Consider the following 21,796-nt stretch of genomic DNA (forward strand, 5'->3'; position numbering starts at 1 on the left):
TGACAGTTTAAACATTTATCTGTCGCACAGGTCCAGCCTAATCGAGCATTACATCACATCGCTATCATAGTGTAATTACCTTAACATTGCTAATAACGTAAAGAATATTTTTTTAAGGTATTGATATGAAATCAGAACACACGCTACGCGGATCTATAGTAAGACCCAAATCTCTTCGTATGAGAGTTACTCCCCTTGTTTCATTCACAAATATATGTCACTTCGGCCAATAATTCCATGTGTCCTGATTGTGTAAAACTAAAAATAAGTAATTAGCTCTTGAATCGCGGCGCTTTTCATCTTTGGTGTCCAGACGTCCAAATTTGGCATAAAGGTAGATAGGGCTATCTATGAGCAATTTGTCATCATTTATGTTTAAATCTGGGAAATGGCAAATGAAATCCGTGTTTACAGAACAAAAACTGTTCAGGACAGTATATTGACATTTTATTTCTACTAATGTTTTGATGACTGATTTGACTTCGGATTTAATTTTATGTTTTGCGATGCATTATATCAGCGAAAATAAAATAAACCATCACGCAAATTAGCATGTTCAACAATTTACAAATGTATTATAATAGCTATAGTGCAGATTTAAAAAGTATACACATGGAAATAATTCGCTGAATACACATACTAGAAAGGTATTAAGTAATAGGCGAGGGTAAGCAAAAGAGGTAGAGTAATGGAGCAGTGTGAGAAGTTTTACATGGTTGCACTAGAAGGTAGAATCAGTTCCATTTCGGATCAGACTCTGTTGGTTTGACAAATAAAGCTTTTAACTATGTTTGACGATGATTTGGCTTTTATCTTCTTTGAACCAAACTGGAGGATTTGAGGTGTCTGTTCTGTCTAAAATTGTTATTTTAAGTTGGAAGTTCCTTCATGTGTTCACAACTAGGACAGTCCCTGTAGTTAAGATTGTATTATGTTTGATATGATATATATCTAGGACGCATTCGGATATAAGTAAGGTTGAGTAATAAAAATGTTTCATATTAAAAAAATAATAGAACATATTTTGATCACAATAAAATATGTTTTTGTGGTTTGGCATAAAGTTTACTTAAATGATTGAATTCATGAAAAGTAAGTCAAGTTGGAAATGGCCAGGTCAAAGTTATAATTTCAAACTGTCACCTATTTTAAATGCATATTGCATTAGGATTTGTTGCGAACGAATTGATTCCTTGAATATAAAACAACCTGGGCAAAATGTGAATCTAAGCAAATATTAGTAAAATTACCCAATTGCTAGAATTCGATTCCACAAAAGCCCTGCCCAGAGCCTGATATTTTTGATGCGTGGTCTAGTGGTAAAGTATCATTTCTGCCCAATTGGTACACTTATGTCTTTGTATAGAACATATTCTTATTTTATTGTAATTTCTTTCTTGAAGATGTTACCCGGATGAGAACAGTATGTCAAAACTCATTGATACCAACAAGCCGGAATCGCGAAACTGGCTTAAACAGTGGCGTGCGGTATACGTCACTAGACAGGCGATTCTGCCCACTGTGAGTGCAGAGGCCATCCAGTTGCATGGGGACATATTGATCAAAGCACCAGTACCAGCATGCATCACATGCTCTTTCAAAGATGTACAAAAAAGATCTGCAAGGTGCCCATATCATGTCGTTCTTCGAGATGAGCTGGTCAACGAACATGCATATGGGCATACAAAAGGCATAGGTGCACTTACGTTGAAAAACACAAAAACGGAAAACTGGGCTCACTCACCATGGGAGATCGCCAAGGTGTTCATGCCACCATCTGGGTACGAGAACAAAAGCACAATTGAAGAAACGGATTTCAATGGCATTGCTGGCTTCCTCATTAACTGCAAGCGTTTTCATGGCAAGATTAGAGGCAGTATCTGTGAAAAGGCAAGATCGTTGAATATGTGTCTCAAGTCATGATGTTTATCTTTAACAAATAAAATGGCATTTGCATAGCTTGGTAGTCCGGTGTCATCGTCTTTGTCGCGTTGGCGTCTCCTGCTTCGTCGTCTTGTTGCATAAAACAGTAAAATATGCCCATATAAAGCAACGCCCATAACTCCAATTGCTTGAATAATTATTAAGTTCTGCCACTTGTTCGCGAAAAAAGGTCACTCAAAAACAGTTCGAAAAACAACATGACGCTTACACACAACATTAGTATCTTTCTTACATGACGGGCTAAAAAGTGCTTTACCACAGTCAGCACATTCAAGACGTCTGTTCCAATGCCTTGATAAACCAGACAATAACATAATTATCTTATATCATAACAGGTACGCCACGTGTTCAACCACGATCGGTACTTGTTAGACATGTGTTCCAAAAACTTGAATAACTGTTATTGAGAAACATTTGAGTTTGCTTATTTACCTGAACTACATGGTATACGTGCTCATTACAGGCTCGAGAAGTAGTCAACCATATTCGGCACATGCCGGACTCTTCTTCTAGCGCCCTGACTGACCTGGCCACAACCGAATGTATAGATAACCTGTACGCTCTTCTAAATGAGCCAGGACTGCAGGCTCGGCCAGAGGCGGTACAGGCTAGGAAACAATTGGACGAGGTAAACCTTACATAACATGGCTACATAAATAAATGTAAAAGAGTGTAATGCTATTTAGCGCTTCGCAGCACATTCCAACGTTTTTAGTTGTCTGACAAAATATAAGAAATCCTTCATGTTTGTTGAAATAGAAACATGACACTCATACAATGAACAGAACCAATTTACCTATTAAATGTATTTTGGTGTATAATTGAGTGGTGTATCAGTGAAAGAAGATATACATCAATATTCACCTCTTTTCCACCAATAGTAAACATTTAACTCGTGGTTACGCCGCACGCGACATTGAGGTACTCACTCCATCAAAAATATTGCGACCATACCTGGAAACAAACAATTATCCTCATGACAAAAAGTCATATGACATTTAGCCCTGACATATATCAATGTATTAACAGATATTCTGTCTGAAAGCATTCATTGTTATAGAAATACGCTTTAATAACAAAGCGAGTATTTTCATTCATAAATTATAAGTTGTTGTTGACAATGTACTCTTTGGATGCTTAACGTTACGTAAAGTTGATTTATTTTAGCTGAAGACAGCTGACCCATCCAAAGATGAAAATGCATACAAGTATATATGCAAGGAGTTACATGCCGAATTTCAACACAAACTTGCTGACATTGAAATGAAACTACAAACGGCAGGTGCTGATACAAAAAGTATTAAAGCGTATCTCTACACTGAAAGCCTACAAGTATTTCAGGCACTAGAGCATTTTTCTGACGATGCAATGCACGATTTATCAAAGACCAAAGACAACATTCTTCTGTCGATTAAAGAAGATAGGAGACGGGTCATGGATCACATAGCGTTTATGGAAAGAAAGGCAATAGAACATATTGAACAATCTGTAACAAAGGGTAAAAGAACGCTTGAAGATCATACAGAGATACTTGCTAAGCGGTTGCGTAAAGAAGAAATCGAAAATCTACAAAAAAAGAAACTTGGTGAGTATTAGCATTTTACAACTCATTTAAAGCTCTATCAATGCTTAAATTAGTATAACAATTAACTTTCTTTTTCTTATTTTTTAATTTATAAAAGTCATATGTATTTAAACCGTAAAAGAGTGATTCAGATACATACTTCATAAACACTTTGTTAAAGTTTAACTAGATAAATAAGATACATTATTATAGTATTACCTATTCTTAATTTACGACCTTAACACTATATACTGGTGTACAGAATACGTACAGTCGAGCACCCACGGCTCTAACTTGCTTGGCTCGGTTTTCTCTTTGGCTCGAAGTAAATACATAGCAGAAGGTTTATAATAGTAATTTCAAATTGGTCACTTAATAATTTATAAGACAAACAACGACAGAGAAAACAGTGATAATTTACAAAGCAAAATATACTGTCAGTGTAACAATTACAACACAGTTTGGTTAATGGCTATTCGGTCCTATTTAACACTCCCACATCCGATGCATAAACAATAATTCACCCTGACAAGCAGAATAAATCAAGGAATTTTGAAAAATGATAAATTACCATCATTTTCTCTTCAAGTTTGTTAAAATTATTTTTAGAAACAATCGAAACATGTTTGAAATATTTTAATTTATTAGAGAAAAATCATGAACACGGGAATCTGAATAGTCTGAGAGGCTGTGGTGTTTTTTCGCAAGTTTTAATGCATTTGGATATTTTCTAACATATTCCGAACTCCTGGTATTTGGCATTGATAAACAATATATTCTTAAATATTACAGGTGTCGCTATCTATATTTGTTCTGCATTTGAATATCCTAAGGGTATTTAAACTTAGTCCTAACTAGGGGCAGGGGTTCATGTTTGCTCTGCAGTCTTTCTATTTATATGTGTATGTATATATGATTTTTGCTCTTTATAAATAAATAAGATGAAGATGTCAACAAAACGTGAAAAGCTTCATAAATGAAAATAGTCTAGGGTTATTTTTTTTACCATTTATGAAAGAGTGCAGGATAAATAAGCAAGAGGGGAAAATGCACAGAAATAATTTGGGTTGATTTGGGCACCATGTTTAATATACTCTAAGTATAAAATTTGCCAGTTGCTGTTTCTATGTTTGCAATAAAACTACTAGAATTACTGTATTTAATAGATGTTATATAACAGTATAATATACCGTAAGTATAAAAACACCGGGGTTTTTTGTGTTTTTTTTGTAAAATCTTCGAAAAATTAAATAAAAATAAGATTTTCCGAAAGTAGCTAAAAACGTTGTCAAATTTTGCAACACAATTACCAGAATAACCTTATTTAATTAAAATCACATTACAGTGTAATATACTGTAAGTACACTCGGCAAAAAAAGTCATGCGACAACGTGTTCCCTTATTTTACTTTGAACAACTGCATGTGTATTAAAGCTTATTCATTGATCATTTACTTTAAGATAATATCGTTCGAAATGGGTAGGAGTCTACAGTCAAAAGTCACAAAATGCACGTGTCTTACAAATTTACGGAGAAATTGCATAACTTTTTTGTTCGCATAATTGGTTCTGTTTTACATAATGAGGATTCCATTTTGAAATAGGCGCAAGTTGTTTTAAATGTCTACGTCCAAAAGCATTTTTGGTAGAATTCAATCGTAATCATTTATCCGACGACGACCGGATACGTGCTATCGAATATAAAGAAGCGGTATGGAACGTTGAAAATATTGCAAGGCGCTTTAACTTTAACCGTGCTACGATTAATTGCTTATGGGAACGGTTTCAAGCGACAGGGACCGTTCGTGATATGCCGTGGCGACCAAGAGCCACTTTCGGTCAGGAAGACCGATACATTGAAGTTAACGTCGCTAGAAACAGGTTTTTGTCCAATCTTGCGTTGCGTCAAACTTTTATGGCGAGGTGGGATTCAGGTGCAATACCTGTTTCACTAAAATATATACGTAACCGGATGCAAGCCGCTGGTTTAAGAAACGTGTTCCGGCGAAGAAACTAGGCTTACAAGACCGGCACATACATGCCTGGCTAGCGTTTTGCAACGAACATGCGCACTAGAACAAAGCAAAGCGGCAAACTGTGTTGTTCAGTGACGAGTCGCGGTTTAACCTTCGGAATGTTGACGGACGCAAGCGTATGTGGCGCCGGCGTCGTTAGCGTCACACGCATTGTACCGAAATGCCGACTGTTGTGGGAAAGGGAGGATCAGTTATGATCTGGGGAGGTATAACTGCAGACGATAGAACACGTCTCGTGTTTCTTGACGGCACACTGACCGGTCAACGGTATCGAGACGAGATTCTTGGACGGCTCGCGCTTCCGTTCTTGCGCAAGATGAGCGTTTGCCAGCCAATCTATCAAGATGAGAATGCTTGGCCCCATAGGGCTGCTATTGTGAACCAGTTCATCCAGGAAAATGGCATACAGCGCATGAACTGACCGGCAATGTCGCACAAACTCTCCTGCATGGAACACGTTTGGGATGTTCTTGGACGCCGCGATTCTCTGCGTTTAACGTCACATAGCACCCTAGTGGACCTTAGAAGAGTTCTTGAAGAGGAATGGAATGCGACTCCACAACAGAAAATGAAAATCTCGTTTTTTTATCAAGAGCATAAATGATTGAATGAAAATATTTATACACTAGAAATGATATACCATTATATACCTAGTCGCATGACTGTTATTGCTGAGTATATATAAGCATAAAGAAACGACGTTCAATTCAATTCAATTCAATTTATTTAATTGATAAAGGCCTCCGGCCCAAGACAACATATTATACAGATACATATATGTACACGTATATGGACGTAGTTTTGTGAAATGTGAAATGCAAATAAGAATTTCTGGGATTTGCCATTTACAGTTGAACCCCGTTGGCTCGAACTCGCTTTGCTCGATTTCAACGTTGGCTCGAAATTGATATTAAGGACCGATGTAATTCTACTTAGTGTAAGCATTAACGCTTGGCTCGAATTTCCTGAGACTCGAGGTATTTTCGTCGTCCCTGGGAGTTCGAGCCAACGGGGTTTGACTGTACTTTGTCAAATTACACAATACAATTAGCGTATTTACTGTATTAAATCGACATAATACTACGGTTACTGTATAAAATACCTTAAGTATAGAAACTACGTTATTTTATGAAATGTGATTTTTTGGGGTAAAAAGTTTGGAAAATTAAATGTAAATGAGGGTTGCTGAAATTTGCCAATTAATTTGTTAAATTTTGCAATAAAATTACCAGATTGAATTGAATTTTGATAGATATTATACTACAGTATTACAAACATAAAGTATATAAACTTCATATTGTGTGAAATGTGATTTAAGAGGTAAAATGATTGAAAAATAAGATAAAAGTGAGAATTTCTGGAAGATTTAATAAAATCTACAAATAAAGAAACTTGGTGAGTATAAGCATTTTACTACTCGTTTAAAGTCTCTATGAATGCTTTGATTAGGATTATCATTCCTTTCTTTTCGTATTCCTTACTTACAAAAGCACATGTATTTAAACCGTGTAAATGTTATCCAGATACATACTTTATAAAACATGTTGCTTAATCGAAACAAGATATATCAAATACATTATTTTAGAATAACCTATTATTACGTATCGACAATCACACTTTATACTGGTGTACCGAATACAAACAGTCGAACCCCCATTGCTCGAACACGCTTGGCTCGATTTCCTTGTTAGTTCGACCTAAATAAATTGGAGAAGGTTTAAGATTGGTCACTTAATATTTCATTAAAAACTGACCACGGAAATATGAATAGTCTAAGAGTCCATGGTGGGTCTTCGCTAGTTTTAAATTTATTGGATATTTTGTTAACACATTCTAAACACAATTATATATCTTTTACCCATTTTTGTAGGACCTATGTTAACTCGTGGTTGCAATATTACAAGATTTAGGTTTATTACATTCAACTATTGTTATTAAACTAAGCTTTCAATTTTATTTCATTATTCTTACATAGAAACACAAAAAAAAATGTTCAATTCCTAACTTGTACGGATTATTGATGCAATCTATCACTGATATTTTGTCCAACTTGAAGTATGAACAATATTCGTGTATTTATTGTGGGAAAATGGAATGCTTTTCCTTGCAATTTCAGAAAATTGACCTATTTTCCGTCATACTCAGGATTTTTTGCTGTACGACTTATTGCTTACTTTGGCAGATATGATATCATGCCAAAACAATGAAGACATTGCAAAAGTAAATCATTGTCTGTTGGGGAAAGCAGCCTGTATATATTAGGAAATTCTGCCACCATAATACAGTTAACTGTCTTTTAGTTTTTAAAAGTAAATATAGAATAATTTAATGAATTTCCTCGCAAAAGGGTGAAGAAATTAAGATGTAATGCATATAACAATGTTGTCCCCCACTCAACATATAGCCCATTCTTTAAATAAATGAAACTTAGAAACAAAGTCTCAATTCATGAGATCTTAATATTTTATCATATGTTATGATGAAATAATTCAAGTTCAACATCTTACACATATCTTGCAACCGATATCATCACGCAAAAACAACATAAAACAAAAATAAGACCACAGTCTCTACCTCTAAAGCCAAGGTCACACTGAATATTTGTTTACTATGGAATGCTGGATATAAGGACATAAAGTATAGGTGTTTGTGTGTCCGGGCTGAAACAGTTACTGTAACTTGTTTGGACATATTTAAAACAACAACTTGGCACGTATGTTCGACATACCAAGACCATGTGTCGCGCACACAACCCTTTACTCAATCTCTACGTTCAAAGTCACTTTGAGTGTTTGTCTCTTGTGGTATGCTGCAAATAAGGACACAGCGAGGTCGAGTCTGGTATATAACTGTCTCTTGTACGGTCAAATGTGAAATACCTTAAAACATGTTTTCGAAATATTATGACGACGTGTTTCGTACATCTTCCACATCGGGTACATTCGTCGCTTATAGATATTAGAGAGATGTTATTATAATAACATTTCAACCTCAAGTAGTGACACCAATAGAGAGAAGGCAATATAACTAATAACTAATAGTAGTTGCAACAAAATAATGCATTTTAGATCGACTATTCGAATAATAATAAGGCTTGACTACTCTCCCCGGCATCGTCGTCGGCGTCATCGTTGGCGTCGGTGTCGGTGTCCGGTTAAAGTTTTAGGTCAAGTTGGCATTTTCACATATGACTCAAATACTCTTTATTCAATACACTTAATGCTTCAAACATTTATTCAGGAACATCACATAATGAGGTTGCATACTTTCATATTATCCTAAATGCTAAATATGGCCCTTGATTGACTTAGGAAATTTGGTTAAAGTTTTAGGGTGTTTTTTTAGGGTTATCACTTATAAATCCTTCATTCAATTGATTCTCTTACAATTAGGTAGCACAACTCCAATTTAACCCATTATTCAAATTATGGTCCTCGATTACCTTTTTTAAATATTTTCAAGCCTTTTTGACAGGCGCATTTATATATAGTTTAAACCAGATTTCCACAAATGGAAAACTATTTATTAGAGTGACTTGCATCGTTGTTAGGTCGGGCCGTTGGGAGGACGACGTCAAACTCAACTATCGAATTAAATCCTTTTAGTTAGGTATGACAGATAGTGACAGAACTTGGTATTTAGGAATTGTTTAAGGAGTCCTTTCATGGGATTGCGTTTGGGGCCCCTAGGATCAAGATCATTGTTACTAAACAAATAAGAACAGAACGGTTCATACTGAATAATTTTTGTTAGGAATGATATATTGCGAATAAACTGGGAGTGTAAAAAGATTTTATAAAACTCATTTATTGGCTTGCGTTTTTGGCCCCTAGAAAGAAGGTCAATGTTATTGTTACTAAAAATAGATAACCGTTCGGAACTGAATTTCTCCAGTTAGGGTTTACATATTGTGATCAAACTTGATATGTAGGACGGTATTATGAAGGACAACCATGGGATTGCATTTGGGGCCCGAAGGGTTAAGGTCAAGATCGCTGTTACTAATAATGGAAAAAAACAACATTGAGAAACTAAATCTCACAAAGAAGGTTGAGGTTCTTCTCTTTATCATTAAAAACATTTTGGCGTTTCTTGTTGACTTTTTTTATTTTTATTTTATTACTTTGACTCATTTGCCGTCGAGCGACCTATCCTAATACAAATTTTGATTTCGCCTCTATGTCTTTTTGGGCCAGTGTTTCCATACAGTTTGATAGTTTATCGCCCTAAACAATACACTGGTTAAATGTCGCTTTTATTTGAAAGGTTACTAACTAAATACGATAAATTACGATAAGTCAGTGTATTACTTATTTTATCCGAAAGGCAAAAACCTCGTAATTAAATGTGTTTTTAGTGGCGACGGGTACTTACGTTATCATTCCATCATCGACAGCTTACAGTGCCCATTTATATTAATTTTGCATTGCTTCATTAATCTTGTCATTTGATCTAGCACCGCTCCTGGCTTTTAGTATGACAATAGTACCTAAACATTTATTTGCAGTCACCACATCGCTGATTTTTCATTTGCTGCAAAAACATCACGCACGTGTCTCTTAAACTGGACTCATTGGTATCAAAAGGGCAGTGGTCCCAACCACATCTGTTGCAACTGATACCACTCATTTGTTGGGTTATGCAATTGGTCCCCGCAGCAACGCTCTTTGAAAAGCGACATAGGTCCAAAACGACGCTCATTTAAAGCGATATGCAATCGTTCTTCGCATCAATGCTCTTTATTAGAAAAACGACATAGCAAAATTCAAAGAAAAAGTGCACTTACAAAGCAAAAGTTGGAACCAGAATCGGTACATTTTATTCTAAATCTGCCATTTTGTTTGCCATGAAACATTTGTCTCAATTAATGTGTGCATGAAACGAAACTACGTCCTCCCCCTTGGACATAGGTCCAAAACAACTCTCCTTGAAAGCGATATGCAATCGTTCCTCGCAGCAATGCTCTTTGGTTGAAAAGCGAAAAGGTCCAAAACAACGCTCATTGAAAGCGATATGCAATCGTTCCTTGCAGCAATGCTCTTTGTTAGAAAGGCGAAAAGGTCCAAAACAACGCTCATTGAAAGCGATATGGAATTGGTTCGAAACAAGTCCAGATACTTGAAAATGGTTTCTGTGCTCTTAATCATTTTCAAAAGCACAAGTTTTGTTTACAGTTTTTACAATTCATTTGTGCAATATCATTCTATTTAAGGGTTAACTTTGTACATGCAGTTCTAAGTCATGTTAGTCTTTCCATAATTCAATATATCATTTAAAAATTGGTTTTTAAAAAGCCCACATTAAAACCATTTATACAATGATTTGTCTCATACACTCGAAGATATCTATATTTGTGACACTACTTTATCGTCATTGTTTTGTTTATTTCTTAATTGTATTCAACCATATTTTGAACGAAGAACAAGGACATCGATAACAATATAATACGATATTTATTATTCAATTGTTTCGATAAGTTTTTTATATCAGTGCGTTTAATCCCAATCTCATTAAATGCACGAGAAAATCGCTCTGTGTCGCGAAATAAAAGTAAAACTCTCCAATGTGTTCATGGTGCATCTTAAGTTTTTTAGTTTTTATTTGTGTTATAAAAATATTTATATAAATATATATTTTGCAATAAAAAATATTGTACGCGTATAATTTACCTCTTTTAAAATTTTCATTTGATGAAGTTCACACGTTCTTAAAATATTTCAAAATTTATCTTAACACACTTATTAGTTTCCTGAAGTGCATGTTCTCGTATTTACCCCCAGCAAATCAGTTTTTGCTCAATTGTATTTATCTAAATTGTCACATAAAACTGACGAAAAAAATAATAATGTATGTTCATTTTTTCATTAATTTGAGGTGTCGGCATATTTAGGGGCTACCAGTATCATTATACAATTTTGCTATAAATTGTTCTAATACGACCGCAGGCATTGTTCCCCCATTTTCATTTAAGCTGATACATTATAAATCGTCGTGTTGATATTCTTGTGCTTAATATTAATATGAATATATCAATAGTTTTTCTTGAATTTATGTGATAACCTATTTTGTATTTCCAGAGTTAAAGTCACAGCTTATGGAACACTATCATAAAACTGCAAGCCGGATGCCTGTTCGGCTGGACATTGACGAAACTATTGATAATATATACGAAAACCCAAAACTTACCTTAATTAAAATCCAAAATGGCCAGAAAACTGAGGAAGATATTCTTGAAGTTAGCCAACTGTTTTCGACAGGTGATGGCCCAATGGCTAAAACGATCATCGTCGAGGGTGAACCTGGGACAGGCAAGACCTCATTGTGTAAAAAGATCGTGTGTGACTGGTGTAAAATAAATGAGAAAGTTGAGCGGGAGCCTATCACATCAAGTTTAGGTAAGTTTGAATTCGTATTCTACATCATACTTCGCTTCGTTAAATCTGAAAGTGAAGTTAAAGCAATGATAGTCGAACATATACTTAAGAAGATTGATTCAGCCTGTGGAAATGCGCACTCACTGCTGGGAGAAATTTTAAAATCAAAGCACTGCCTTCTCCTGCTTGACGGTTTGGACGAATGGCGTAGAGAAATGCCTGATGTTGAAACAAGTTGGAAATACTGTACAGTACTAATCACAACACGACCATACAAATTGGCTGAACTAAAGGTGATTCCAACGCAGATGGATAAATATGTCAAATTGGGTGGAGTTCAAAATCCAGAAGAGCTTGTATTGAAAGTCATTCGGAAGTTAGAGGAGTACCACAAAACAAACAAACCACCCGAGTCCTGCATCAAAGACTTAAAAGACAAACACCTGTGGCATTTCAGTAAAAATCCCGTCGTACTCGTTCATATTGTGTGGCTCTGGCAAAAGAGTAAGTTAAGACAAAACATGTCTCGTGCTACTCTTTACCAGGAAATTATTGACGAAAGATGGTACGAAATGTGTGACAAAAAAGAACAGTATAAAGATCCACAAGAGTTATATGACGTACTGAGCGAGATAGCATTTTATCAACTGTTTTCTGAAAATGAAGACGAATCACTCGTGTTTAACATCAAGGGGGAGCAACTACAGAAATTTAAGCAGTATAAAGATACATCGCTAGAATCCGGTATCATGTCTGCCAGCAATGTGCCTGGAGAACGCTCTCCTCAGTATCAATTTCTTCACAAAACATTCCAAGAATACTTTGCAGCTGTTTTTCTGTCAAAATGCGGTTCGACTATGTCCACCTCCTGCAAGCTCGTGAAAGAAAGATTCTCGAAACATAGGAACGAAAGTGTCTTTGCCTTGGAACAGGTATTCCTGTTTCTATGCGGTTTAAATCCAGATGCAGGCGAAGAGTTTCCAGATGCAGTCGAGGAGTTTCCAGATGTAGCCGAGGAGTTTTCGAAAACATTGAATGAACTGTTTACTGAGGCTTGTAAAAAAGAGGGATCAGCTGTTAAAGCCAGAAAATTCCAGGAAATGATACTTAGCGGCTACGATGCGGCAGAGAGAAGTGGGCACATCGGTGCGAAGTTGTGCTTGCAGCATATCGTGCTTGAACATAAGACTGATATGTCAAGGTTGAAATGGTGCTTGGATGATAAAAGAATTTCGAACCTGAAATCACTACGTATTGATGGAAAAGGCGGCATAGCTTCGGCCCTGCAGTGCATGGATGATCCATCTGTTTTAGATTTAGATGTTTGCAAGAATCTAAAATTTCTTGCTTTTAAAAGGTTGTCACATGAAGATATCAACCTACTGAATTTGAATGGATTAGTAGAATTTGAAATAAAATTCAACGACTACAGTCAAGCTAGTAAACTGAAATCTTCAGTGCAGTCCTCAGATTTACAGGGTTTGAAAAGGCTCGTACTAAGAAATGTTGGTTTGGAATGTGAAGCCATGGACATATTTTCAAAACTTAAATGTGTCAAAGAGCTAGACCTCACGTGGAGCAAGTCGATTCGACCAAATGATTCAAAATTGGACATTTTGGACCTTAGAAATCTCAAACACCTCGAAAAGCTTTTATTAAATGAACTAAATGTCTCTGACGTTGTTAATCTATAAATGCTCAATCTGCGCAAGTTAAAGATCGTTTTTAGAACACAACAACAAGCGCCACAGTTGATGTCAACATTACTATCACAACGAGACGATTTACTCACAGCATATCCGGTAAGTGATACTTTGAAACAATTATTATGAGTCAACTATTATAAACAAAATGTAAACAAATAGTGAATTTGATTTCCAATCTTTTGATTCCGTTCCTATACAAAAACGTTACACGTTAAAATGCTAAAATCAAAATATCTAGCAATTACCAAAATCAGATTTCATTTTGTTTTTATAGTTAAGCCTTCTTAAATAAAAGAATCGATATTAGTTTTACAGGGGCTATTTTTCAATTGACGTACTTTATGATATATATAATATACAGTTTATCTTTCAGAAAAATAAAAAAAATGTATCATTGGTAAAACAGTTCAACGCAAATGGCAAACCATGTATTGCAATTTACGGCATTCTAATTGCTTTTCTCATTGAATAAAAAAATATGACTATTAGCAATACCTTTGCTAAAGTCTGCAAATATATAACGGATTTAACGTAGCAAAGTAGAAAAAACTGCCTTATCTCTACTCTTTATTAATAGTTAAACTCTGTATTAGTGCTTCAACGTCGCCCTGAAATTATTTGTTTCACTTGTATATGATTAGTAAATACTCCTTTAATGTGTATCATTTCGGCATTAAAAAGTATGTTTAACATATAGTTTAAGTTCAAGCAAAGGGTATCACCATTGTCTCAGTAGAGATTAAAAATAGTTCTTAAATAAAAAGTACAAGAGCTACACTTGATTTTAAATAAATGAACCTTTCAGAAGAGTATGCCACAAGAAGTACAGGTAATAGAAGGCTTACTTATCATATACTGCATACATGTGTTAGGTGATCGTCAGTTTTTAATATAAAAGTTAAAACTCTTGATATTATTTCAAATTATCGGGCGCCGAAGTAATTATTTGTAAGTACATTTTGTATTAGTAAATTATCGTTAAAACTGAACAACATCAATGCAATATTATATAAAAAATGCTTTGATAGAAGATGACTGCTTTTCCTTTTCAAACTTAGCGAAACATGATTTACAAAAAGAACTCAACGATTCACGCTAAGAATGATTAAAAAAGCTGCTTAGAAGAGCCGTGTGTGACGTTATTCTTCTGTTTAATGTTACGACGTTATTTTGCGAGTCTTGTTTATAATGGTTAATAAATGTAAAAGTGGATTAGTTAAAGCATCATTATATCGGTATAAATACTGTGTTGACAATTCATACGGATATTTAAAATCTAACGTCGCAGGAAAATCATATTATTTTGTGTTTGGAAATTGAGGATAAGAATGGTTTATGTAGTGTAAACATGTTGAGTATATATATTTTAGTCTTTTTTGTGGTTTATTTTCGTTATAAGTTGCTGGGGATAGTTCGGTACTTAGAAGCATTTAAGAGTCCTGATTTTTCATGTGCATTTCATTATAACCTGGTCCGGACCTGTCCGGACCAGAGCTTGTCTCCATTGAAACCAGTTGATACCGTTGAAACCATTCATTAACTCAGTACATTATATATCATTTGTGTGACCATCCCGATCCTGTTACCTCTCTCCTGCCTAATTCCGTGATATGGTATTTTGGCTCACCATTTCCTTGTTTGCAATTTTCTAGCTCATGTTCACTGTGAATTCAGTCATTTGTCTCATAGTCGCCCCCGTCCGCCTTTTTTCGTATAAACGACTTATCTAGGCGTTTCACGTTCCTGTCTTTGTCCGACCTACCACTGATATGTCTTCTGCGTCCACACTCCGTCCTTAATTATTCAGATCAACACTAGCCACATACCTGTCCTCCATCTTATTGCCTCTCTTGTTCCCCACGACCCTGTGTTCTCCTGCTAGCACACCAGCGTCTGTCAATTCCCTTAGCGCTCTATCAACAGTTCTCTGGCTAACCACCGCTCTATTTACCGTCCTGTAAACTTCCACCGCTCTGTCTTACGTTTTCCGACCGAACACCTCCAATAACCAGGATATCATTCGTCTCGCGTTCCACATATTTCTACTGCCTAACATATGTCAGCAGTCAACGGTTAGTTTTCGTCATCAGTCAGGCTAACATTAAACGTTGGTCATCTGTAGACAGTCAACACATTCAGCATTTTGTTTTGTTCCACAAAGTCTGGAATTAATGTTATTGTTTAAAGCCATCATAATGATGCTGTACAGTTGAATGTCCAACGTGGTACCTTACAATCCTTGATAAACATACCTAATTAGCTCGACTATTCGAAGAATAAGGAGGGCTTTACTACTCGCCCCAGCGTCGTCGTCGGCGTCGGCGTCCGTACAATACTCTTCATTCAATTGACTTAATACTTCACACAGTTGTTCAGGGCCATCACATAATGAGGTTAGACAACTGCATATTATCCTTCATACTAATTATTGCCCCTGATTGACTATGGAACTTAGGGCAGGTTAAGATATTTATTAATAACTTCTATACCCTGCGTTCAATTGACTTTATACTTTACAAAGTTGTTTAGAACCATTACACAAAGAGGTTACAAAACTCCATATTATCCTTAACACAAGTTATGGTCCCTGATTGACTTAGGTTAAATATTTAGGGCAGGTTAAAGTTTTAGGGCAAGTTGGTCTTCACGTATAAGTCCAATACCCTTTATTAAATTGACGTAATACTTCATGCAGTTGTTCAGGGCCATCACATAATGAGGTAAGATAACTCCATATTATCTTTTATACAAATTATGGCCCCTGATTGACTTTGGAACTTATGTTAAAGTTTTAGGGCAGGTTGGGATATTTATTGATAACTTCTTTACCATGACTTCACTTGACTTAATACTCCACACAAGTGTTCAAGACCATCACACAATGAGGTTTCATAACTCCATATTATCCTTAATAAATTTATGGCCCCTGATTGATTTAGGTTGAAGTTTTAGGGCAAGTTAAAGTTTGAGGGCAGGTTGGGACTTTAGTAAAAAAAAGTTCTATACCCTTAATGCATACTTGTGATGATAATGATGATCTTGATGATGATGATGATGATGCAGATGATGATGGTTGTAACTTTAAACCTGCATCTGCTGCCAGCATTTCTATTATCATTATCATTATAATTGCCATCATTATTATTATTATTATTATTATTATTATTATTATTATTATTATTATTATTATTATTCTCTCCACATCATTATCAAAATGGTTTGATTATTTCCGTTCGATTATATAAACGATTTGCGACATATTTTAAGTCACAAGCTGCACTGCAACAATTCATTATACCATAAGTTTTGGTTTGTGTCAAAACCTCAATGTGACTTTTGGTTAACAACACATTGAATTATTTCATGTTAACATGGTGTCCATTTGAAAATACATTTATCAATGAAACTAATATACACATATTGCTAGTGTAAATGATATATGGCCATTTGAAAAAAAAAAACAGACAAAAATAAACAAACATATATATGTATAATTATGTTGTATTTTGTTTGTTTTTGGTTTGTATGCTATGTTCAGGTCTGTATACTTATTCCTGGTAAGGTTATGTAATACTCACTGTCCATGTGGAATTTACCTTAAAAGAGTGTTTAGTTTAATTCAATTCAATTCAATTTAATTCTCTGCCAGATTCGCACTTGCTATGGATATCAAAATATTTAAATCCTTATAAACCTGAATAATAATAAATTAAAGGGACTGTACTCCGTATGATGAAATAGCGAAAAAAAAAGAAAATTGTCGAAAACTGACATAAACTTGGTATCGATCTATACAATGCTTTAAAACTTACTGACAGTTTACAATTAATTTATTTTCGAAGGTTTTTCGTATTTTTCCATTAAAAAAGATTACTAGGTATGTCAACCTAGTAGAATTCATTCCTTATGCGTGATTGGCTAGGCGATGTTATCACGTGAAATTATTAAGTTAGGTTTATAGCAAATATTCCAACTGTTTAGAGTAAGCCTTCGTAGCCCAGTGGATACAACACTAGGCTGCAATTTTGGCGACACCAGCTTGAAACCGGTCTCCGACTCGATTTTTTTTACATTTTGGCATTTGTTTTTACAATTATGATATCAAAGAGTAAATCATTTCATAAAATAATTATCCTGAGAATCGTTACAGAAAAAAACTTTTTTTGGTGCCAATCTGGGGTACCGTCCCTTGAAACACCATACTGAATATGTCATGGCATCGTCATTTTTATTCATACTTATACTAAAAAATAAATTATGATGTACACATTAACGTATAAAACAATAATACTATTACAGATGATCACAAGTTTTCACGGTGGCTTATGTACTGTGTCTGATATATTGCATACATTATGCGCCGAAATGCATTACCAGTGCAAAAAGTGTCGGTATTTGATAGAGGAGACATTTAAAAAAAAAAAAAAAACTAAACCTTAGCTTTGAATATGTGAAGGTGATCATAAGCAAGTTGTTTTATAACTGTCATTTTATATTCTTTGTAGTCATTATAATTAACAGAAAAAATCATTTCAGTTAAAGATCGCAATAAATTTCACCTTGTGAATACTCAATTAAATGTAGCTTTGTGTGCTCACTCTGTGAAATATATAACGATCTAATACTGAAACAAACAATCATCCTCCATCTCACATAATCGTCAATGATGACAATAAGTGGTTCTTACATAAAGTCTAAGAAAAAATAAAAATTAAGCCTACCTTCCCTTCCTGTTTTTGAAGAGAATGTTACCCTAAACAAACAATTTCTTGGCCTGAAAACAAGCAGGAGAGTTATCGCCTATAGCTCATGTAAAAGGTGACTATTTTGAAGTATTTTCCAAAGATATCGAAAATAAACGCCAACAATGATAATAACGTTAACTGTCTGTATTAATTTAATAAATTTGCAAATGTTACCATATCCATTTCACATATAGAATATTTACAATATTCAAAACAATTGTAGTATATGTATCAGATCTTAAATTTCTTTTTTGTTGTTTTACAAAATTGATGAAAACGACATTTCAGGATGGATCACACTTTCCCCTAGACTACCTTGAACTGAAGAACGTTCGTATGCTAGCAGAAAAGTTCATGCGTCTCGTTCTTGTGGGGATACAGTCTGGACATCATCTAGACTATAGATTTACTGAGTGTACAATAGAAGGTGACATAGGAGATGCTCAACAGCCCGCCTCATCTCGCTATGTAACAAGAATTTGCTTAGAGAAGATGACAGTGTCAGCAGAAGCCTTCAGGCGTCTCATTCGTGTGCTGATAGATTCTGGTCAAAATGTCATCTTTAAGTTAACTGAGTGTACAATAGATGGGAACATAGGGCAGCAACTAGAGGAAGTTTCGAACGAGAATGCACAAAAGGTGGTAACTCAAGAGCCCGCCTTTTTTGACACTCAACCAATAATTTCATTAGAGAAGATGACAGTGCCAGCAGATGTCTTCACGCTGCTCGTTCCTGTGATGTCTTGTGGACATGGTTTGCTCTTTGCATTAATTGAGTGTACACTTGAGGGTGAAATAATAGAGGAGCATGTTAGGGTGGGGAACCAGACTGTCCTGCAGGTGGAAACTCAACAGCCAGCCACATCTCACAATCCATCATGCATTGTATTACGGAAGATGACAGTGTCAGCAGATATGTTCAGGCGTCTTGTAATTGTGGTGTTACAGTCTGAATATAAAGTGGGCTTTCAAATATCTGGGTGTACAATAGAGGGTGACATAAGAGAGCTGCATGAGAAGGTGGGGGACCAGGCTGCCCTACAGGTGGAAGCTCCACAGCCCGCCTCATCTGGCTATATTACCTTAAACAAGATGACAGTGTCAGCAGATGTGTTCAGGCGTCTCGTTCTTGTGGTGTTACAGGCTGGACATCATGTGATTTGTACTTTAACCGAGTGTAAAATAGAGGGTGACACAAAACATCTGCATGAGAATGAGGGGGACCAGACTGCCCTACAGGTGGAAGCTCCACAGCCCGCCTCATCTGGCTACATAACAACCATTGAATTAAAGACGGTGATTGTGCCAGCTGAAGTGTTGAGGGGTCTCGTTAGTGTGGTAATACAGCATGAACATCGTGTTTGCTGTGAGTTAAAGAACTGTACAATAGAGCCTGTCGAAGAAGTGAGAAAGCTTCAGGTGGAAATGGAGGACCAGCCCGCCATTGATGTGGAAGGGTTCAGCATGTGTGGACAAGTCTGGTGCATTCAGTTTATCAACAACAGGTAAGGTATATTCAAACGTAAGATTAATTAACCTACATATACTATTATTTGAATACAAGGTAACGTGATTTTACATACTTAATGTCACATGATTTTACACAACAAATATATCAATCTCTGAATATCATTAATGTAACATTATTTTACATAATAATTGAATTATTATTTCGATATAACGTAAACTGATTTTAAATATATATATATTTAAATACATGGTATAATGCTGTTGTTTTTTAAAGTAAATGTATTTCATTATTTCAATATAAGTTACATGTTTATATATAATAAACATATCAATTTCCGTTCAAAATTTTGAGATATTTTACTTGGATAATTTAAAAATATCCAAAGTTTTATATTGTTTTCTTATAATATCTATTAAGAATGATTTACTTATTATTATCAATGAATTTTAAAAGATAACTTGAAATTGTCTGTTTAAGGTAATAAGTCCACGCTGTAAGGTAATCAGTCTACGCTGTAAGGTATATACCATATTCAGCTCATATATGGGATCTCGCAATGTTCAGCTCAAAAGGCATCAGCGAACAACAGACGTGTGTGTTCGTGGTTTTTAATGTATAAGTTCCATCTGAGGTTGAGTTCAAAACCTTATGAACAAACGTTGTTTTCCAACAGTTCAGCAAATGCAAACAAAGACAAAGTTTGCTTCAAGGAATCCGGGAGTTACAACCATACTTGTTGTCAGTAAAATGTAAGACGAACTTTGAACATTTTAGGATTGAATATTATGTAGTTTTATTTTGACGTTCCATCTTGTTGGCTGGTATTGCTACTTCTACACTAAACTTTGGATTATCGTGGCTGTAACAAAGTGTACCTTTTTGTGAATGACTCGTGTTGTTCTTTCGCAATGGTCGTGGATTATTGTGGAATCAAGGTTCAGTAACAACAGGTCGAAAGTGTTTCTTTAGTTTCTGAACGTTTCGAAATTTAACTATCAAATTGTTGAAAATGGCGCGCATATCGCTATATAAAAATATTTTTGAGATATATTTTATCTATTTATAGTTAATTAAAATACGTACATTAAATCGTTTGTTTTGGGATCTTAGTGTGTGAATTTAAGATGCATCCATGTTTGTTGTGAGTTTTGAACTTTTTGTTCCAATAGTATGCCTTATATCATGAGCCGCATCGCGCGATTTCGGGCCTTAGAACATTTGTTTGCCTGTATTCTTTGTTGAGGTATTTAAATTAAATGACATTTCAGGAAGTATTTCCAAAAATGTCATGATGATATCACTTAAATTGAGTTAGATACGTATTAATAAGTGTTTCTATGTACTGTTCAAATCGAATACTAAATTTGACATCATTCATATGACGACATTCTGAAAGTACATAATGTGTTACATACATTAAAAACGAGTAATGATTTTTTCTTTTTTTTTCTATTTTTATTACATTGGAAGTTTTAAAGACAGACTATGACTGCAGTTAGTTTAAGTCGGGACGTCATCTGTGGTTGCTATGGAAACATAAGTAAACCAATTTTCATCAATCGTAAAGAAGATAATGCAACAATGACAAACATTTAACAAAAAGAAGTTTGGAATAAATTGATATACAAAGTGAAAAATAATAATTTTAGACATTTTTTATTAATGATTATTTAATTTGTAATAATTATGCCTTAAGGCCCAAAATCGCGCGATATTTGTGTATAAGTAAGGACCATAGTTTCTATTAGCATATGATTTTTTTCAATTTGGTTATTTGATGTGTTTGATTTAGTTTCTTGTTTAAAATACATGTATTCCTTGATAATGCATGTTTGTACCTTTATAACATATGTATTTACCTAGATAATGCAATATTCATGCATGTAAATAATGTAATAATGCATGTATTTTGTTTATTAATGTTTATGATGACGAATGCCTTGGTGTTTGTGTAATT

The 21,796-nt window shown here is 35.0% G+C and overlaps 1 protein-coding gene across 1 annotated transcript; it reads left to right on the forward strand.

The window, feature by feature from the left end:
- The first annotated feature begins 2,470 nt into the window (after positions 1-2,470).
- On the forward strand, positions 2,471-20,958 carry LOC128227095 (uncharacterized). Its single transcript, XM_052937304.1, has 5 exons — positions 2,471-2,572; positions 3,112-3,529; positions 11,621-13,239; positions 18,657-19,873; positions 20,338-20,958. The coding sequence occupies exons 2-5, from the start codon at positions 3,208-3,210 to the stop codon at positions 20,339-20,341; spliced, it is 3,162 nt and encodes a 1,053-aa protein (XP_052793264.1). The 5' UTR covers positions 2,471-2,572; positions 3,112-3,207; the 3' UTR covers positions 20,342-20,958.
- The last annotated feature ends 838 nt before the right edge of the window (positions 20,959-21,796 follow it).

This window comes from Mya arenaria, chromosome 1 (genome assembly GCF_026914265.1).
Source record: "Mya arenaria isolate MELC-2E11 chromosome 1, ASM2691426v1".
Taxonomy (NCBI): Eukaryota; Metazoa; Mollusca; class Bivalvia; order Myida; family Myidae; genus Mya; species Mya arenaria.

Bases quoted from the DNA above. Each gene is read 5' to 3' on its own strand.
- LOC128227095 (XM_052937304.1), top strand. From the start codon at position 3,208: ATGAAACTACAAACGGCAGGTGCTGATACAAAAAGTATTAAAGCGTAT. The intron at 3,530-11,620 runs GTGAGTATTAGC...TTGTATTTCCAG, and splicing joins TCTACAAAAAAAGAAACTTG to AGTTAAAGTCACAGCTTATG. The intron at 13,240-18,656 runs GTTTGCAAGAAT...ACGACATTTCAG, and splicing joins CATCTGTTTTAGATTTAGAT to GATGGATCACACTTTCCCCT.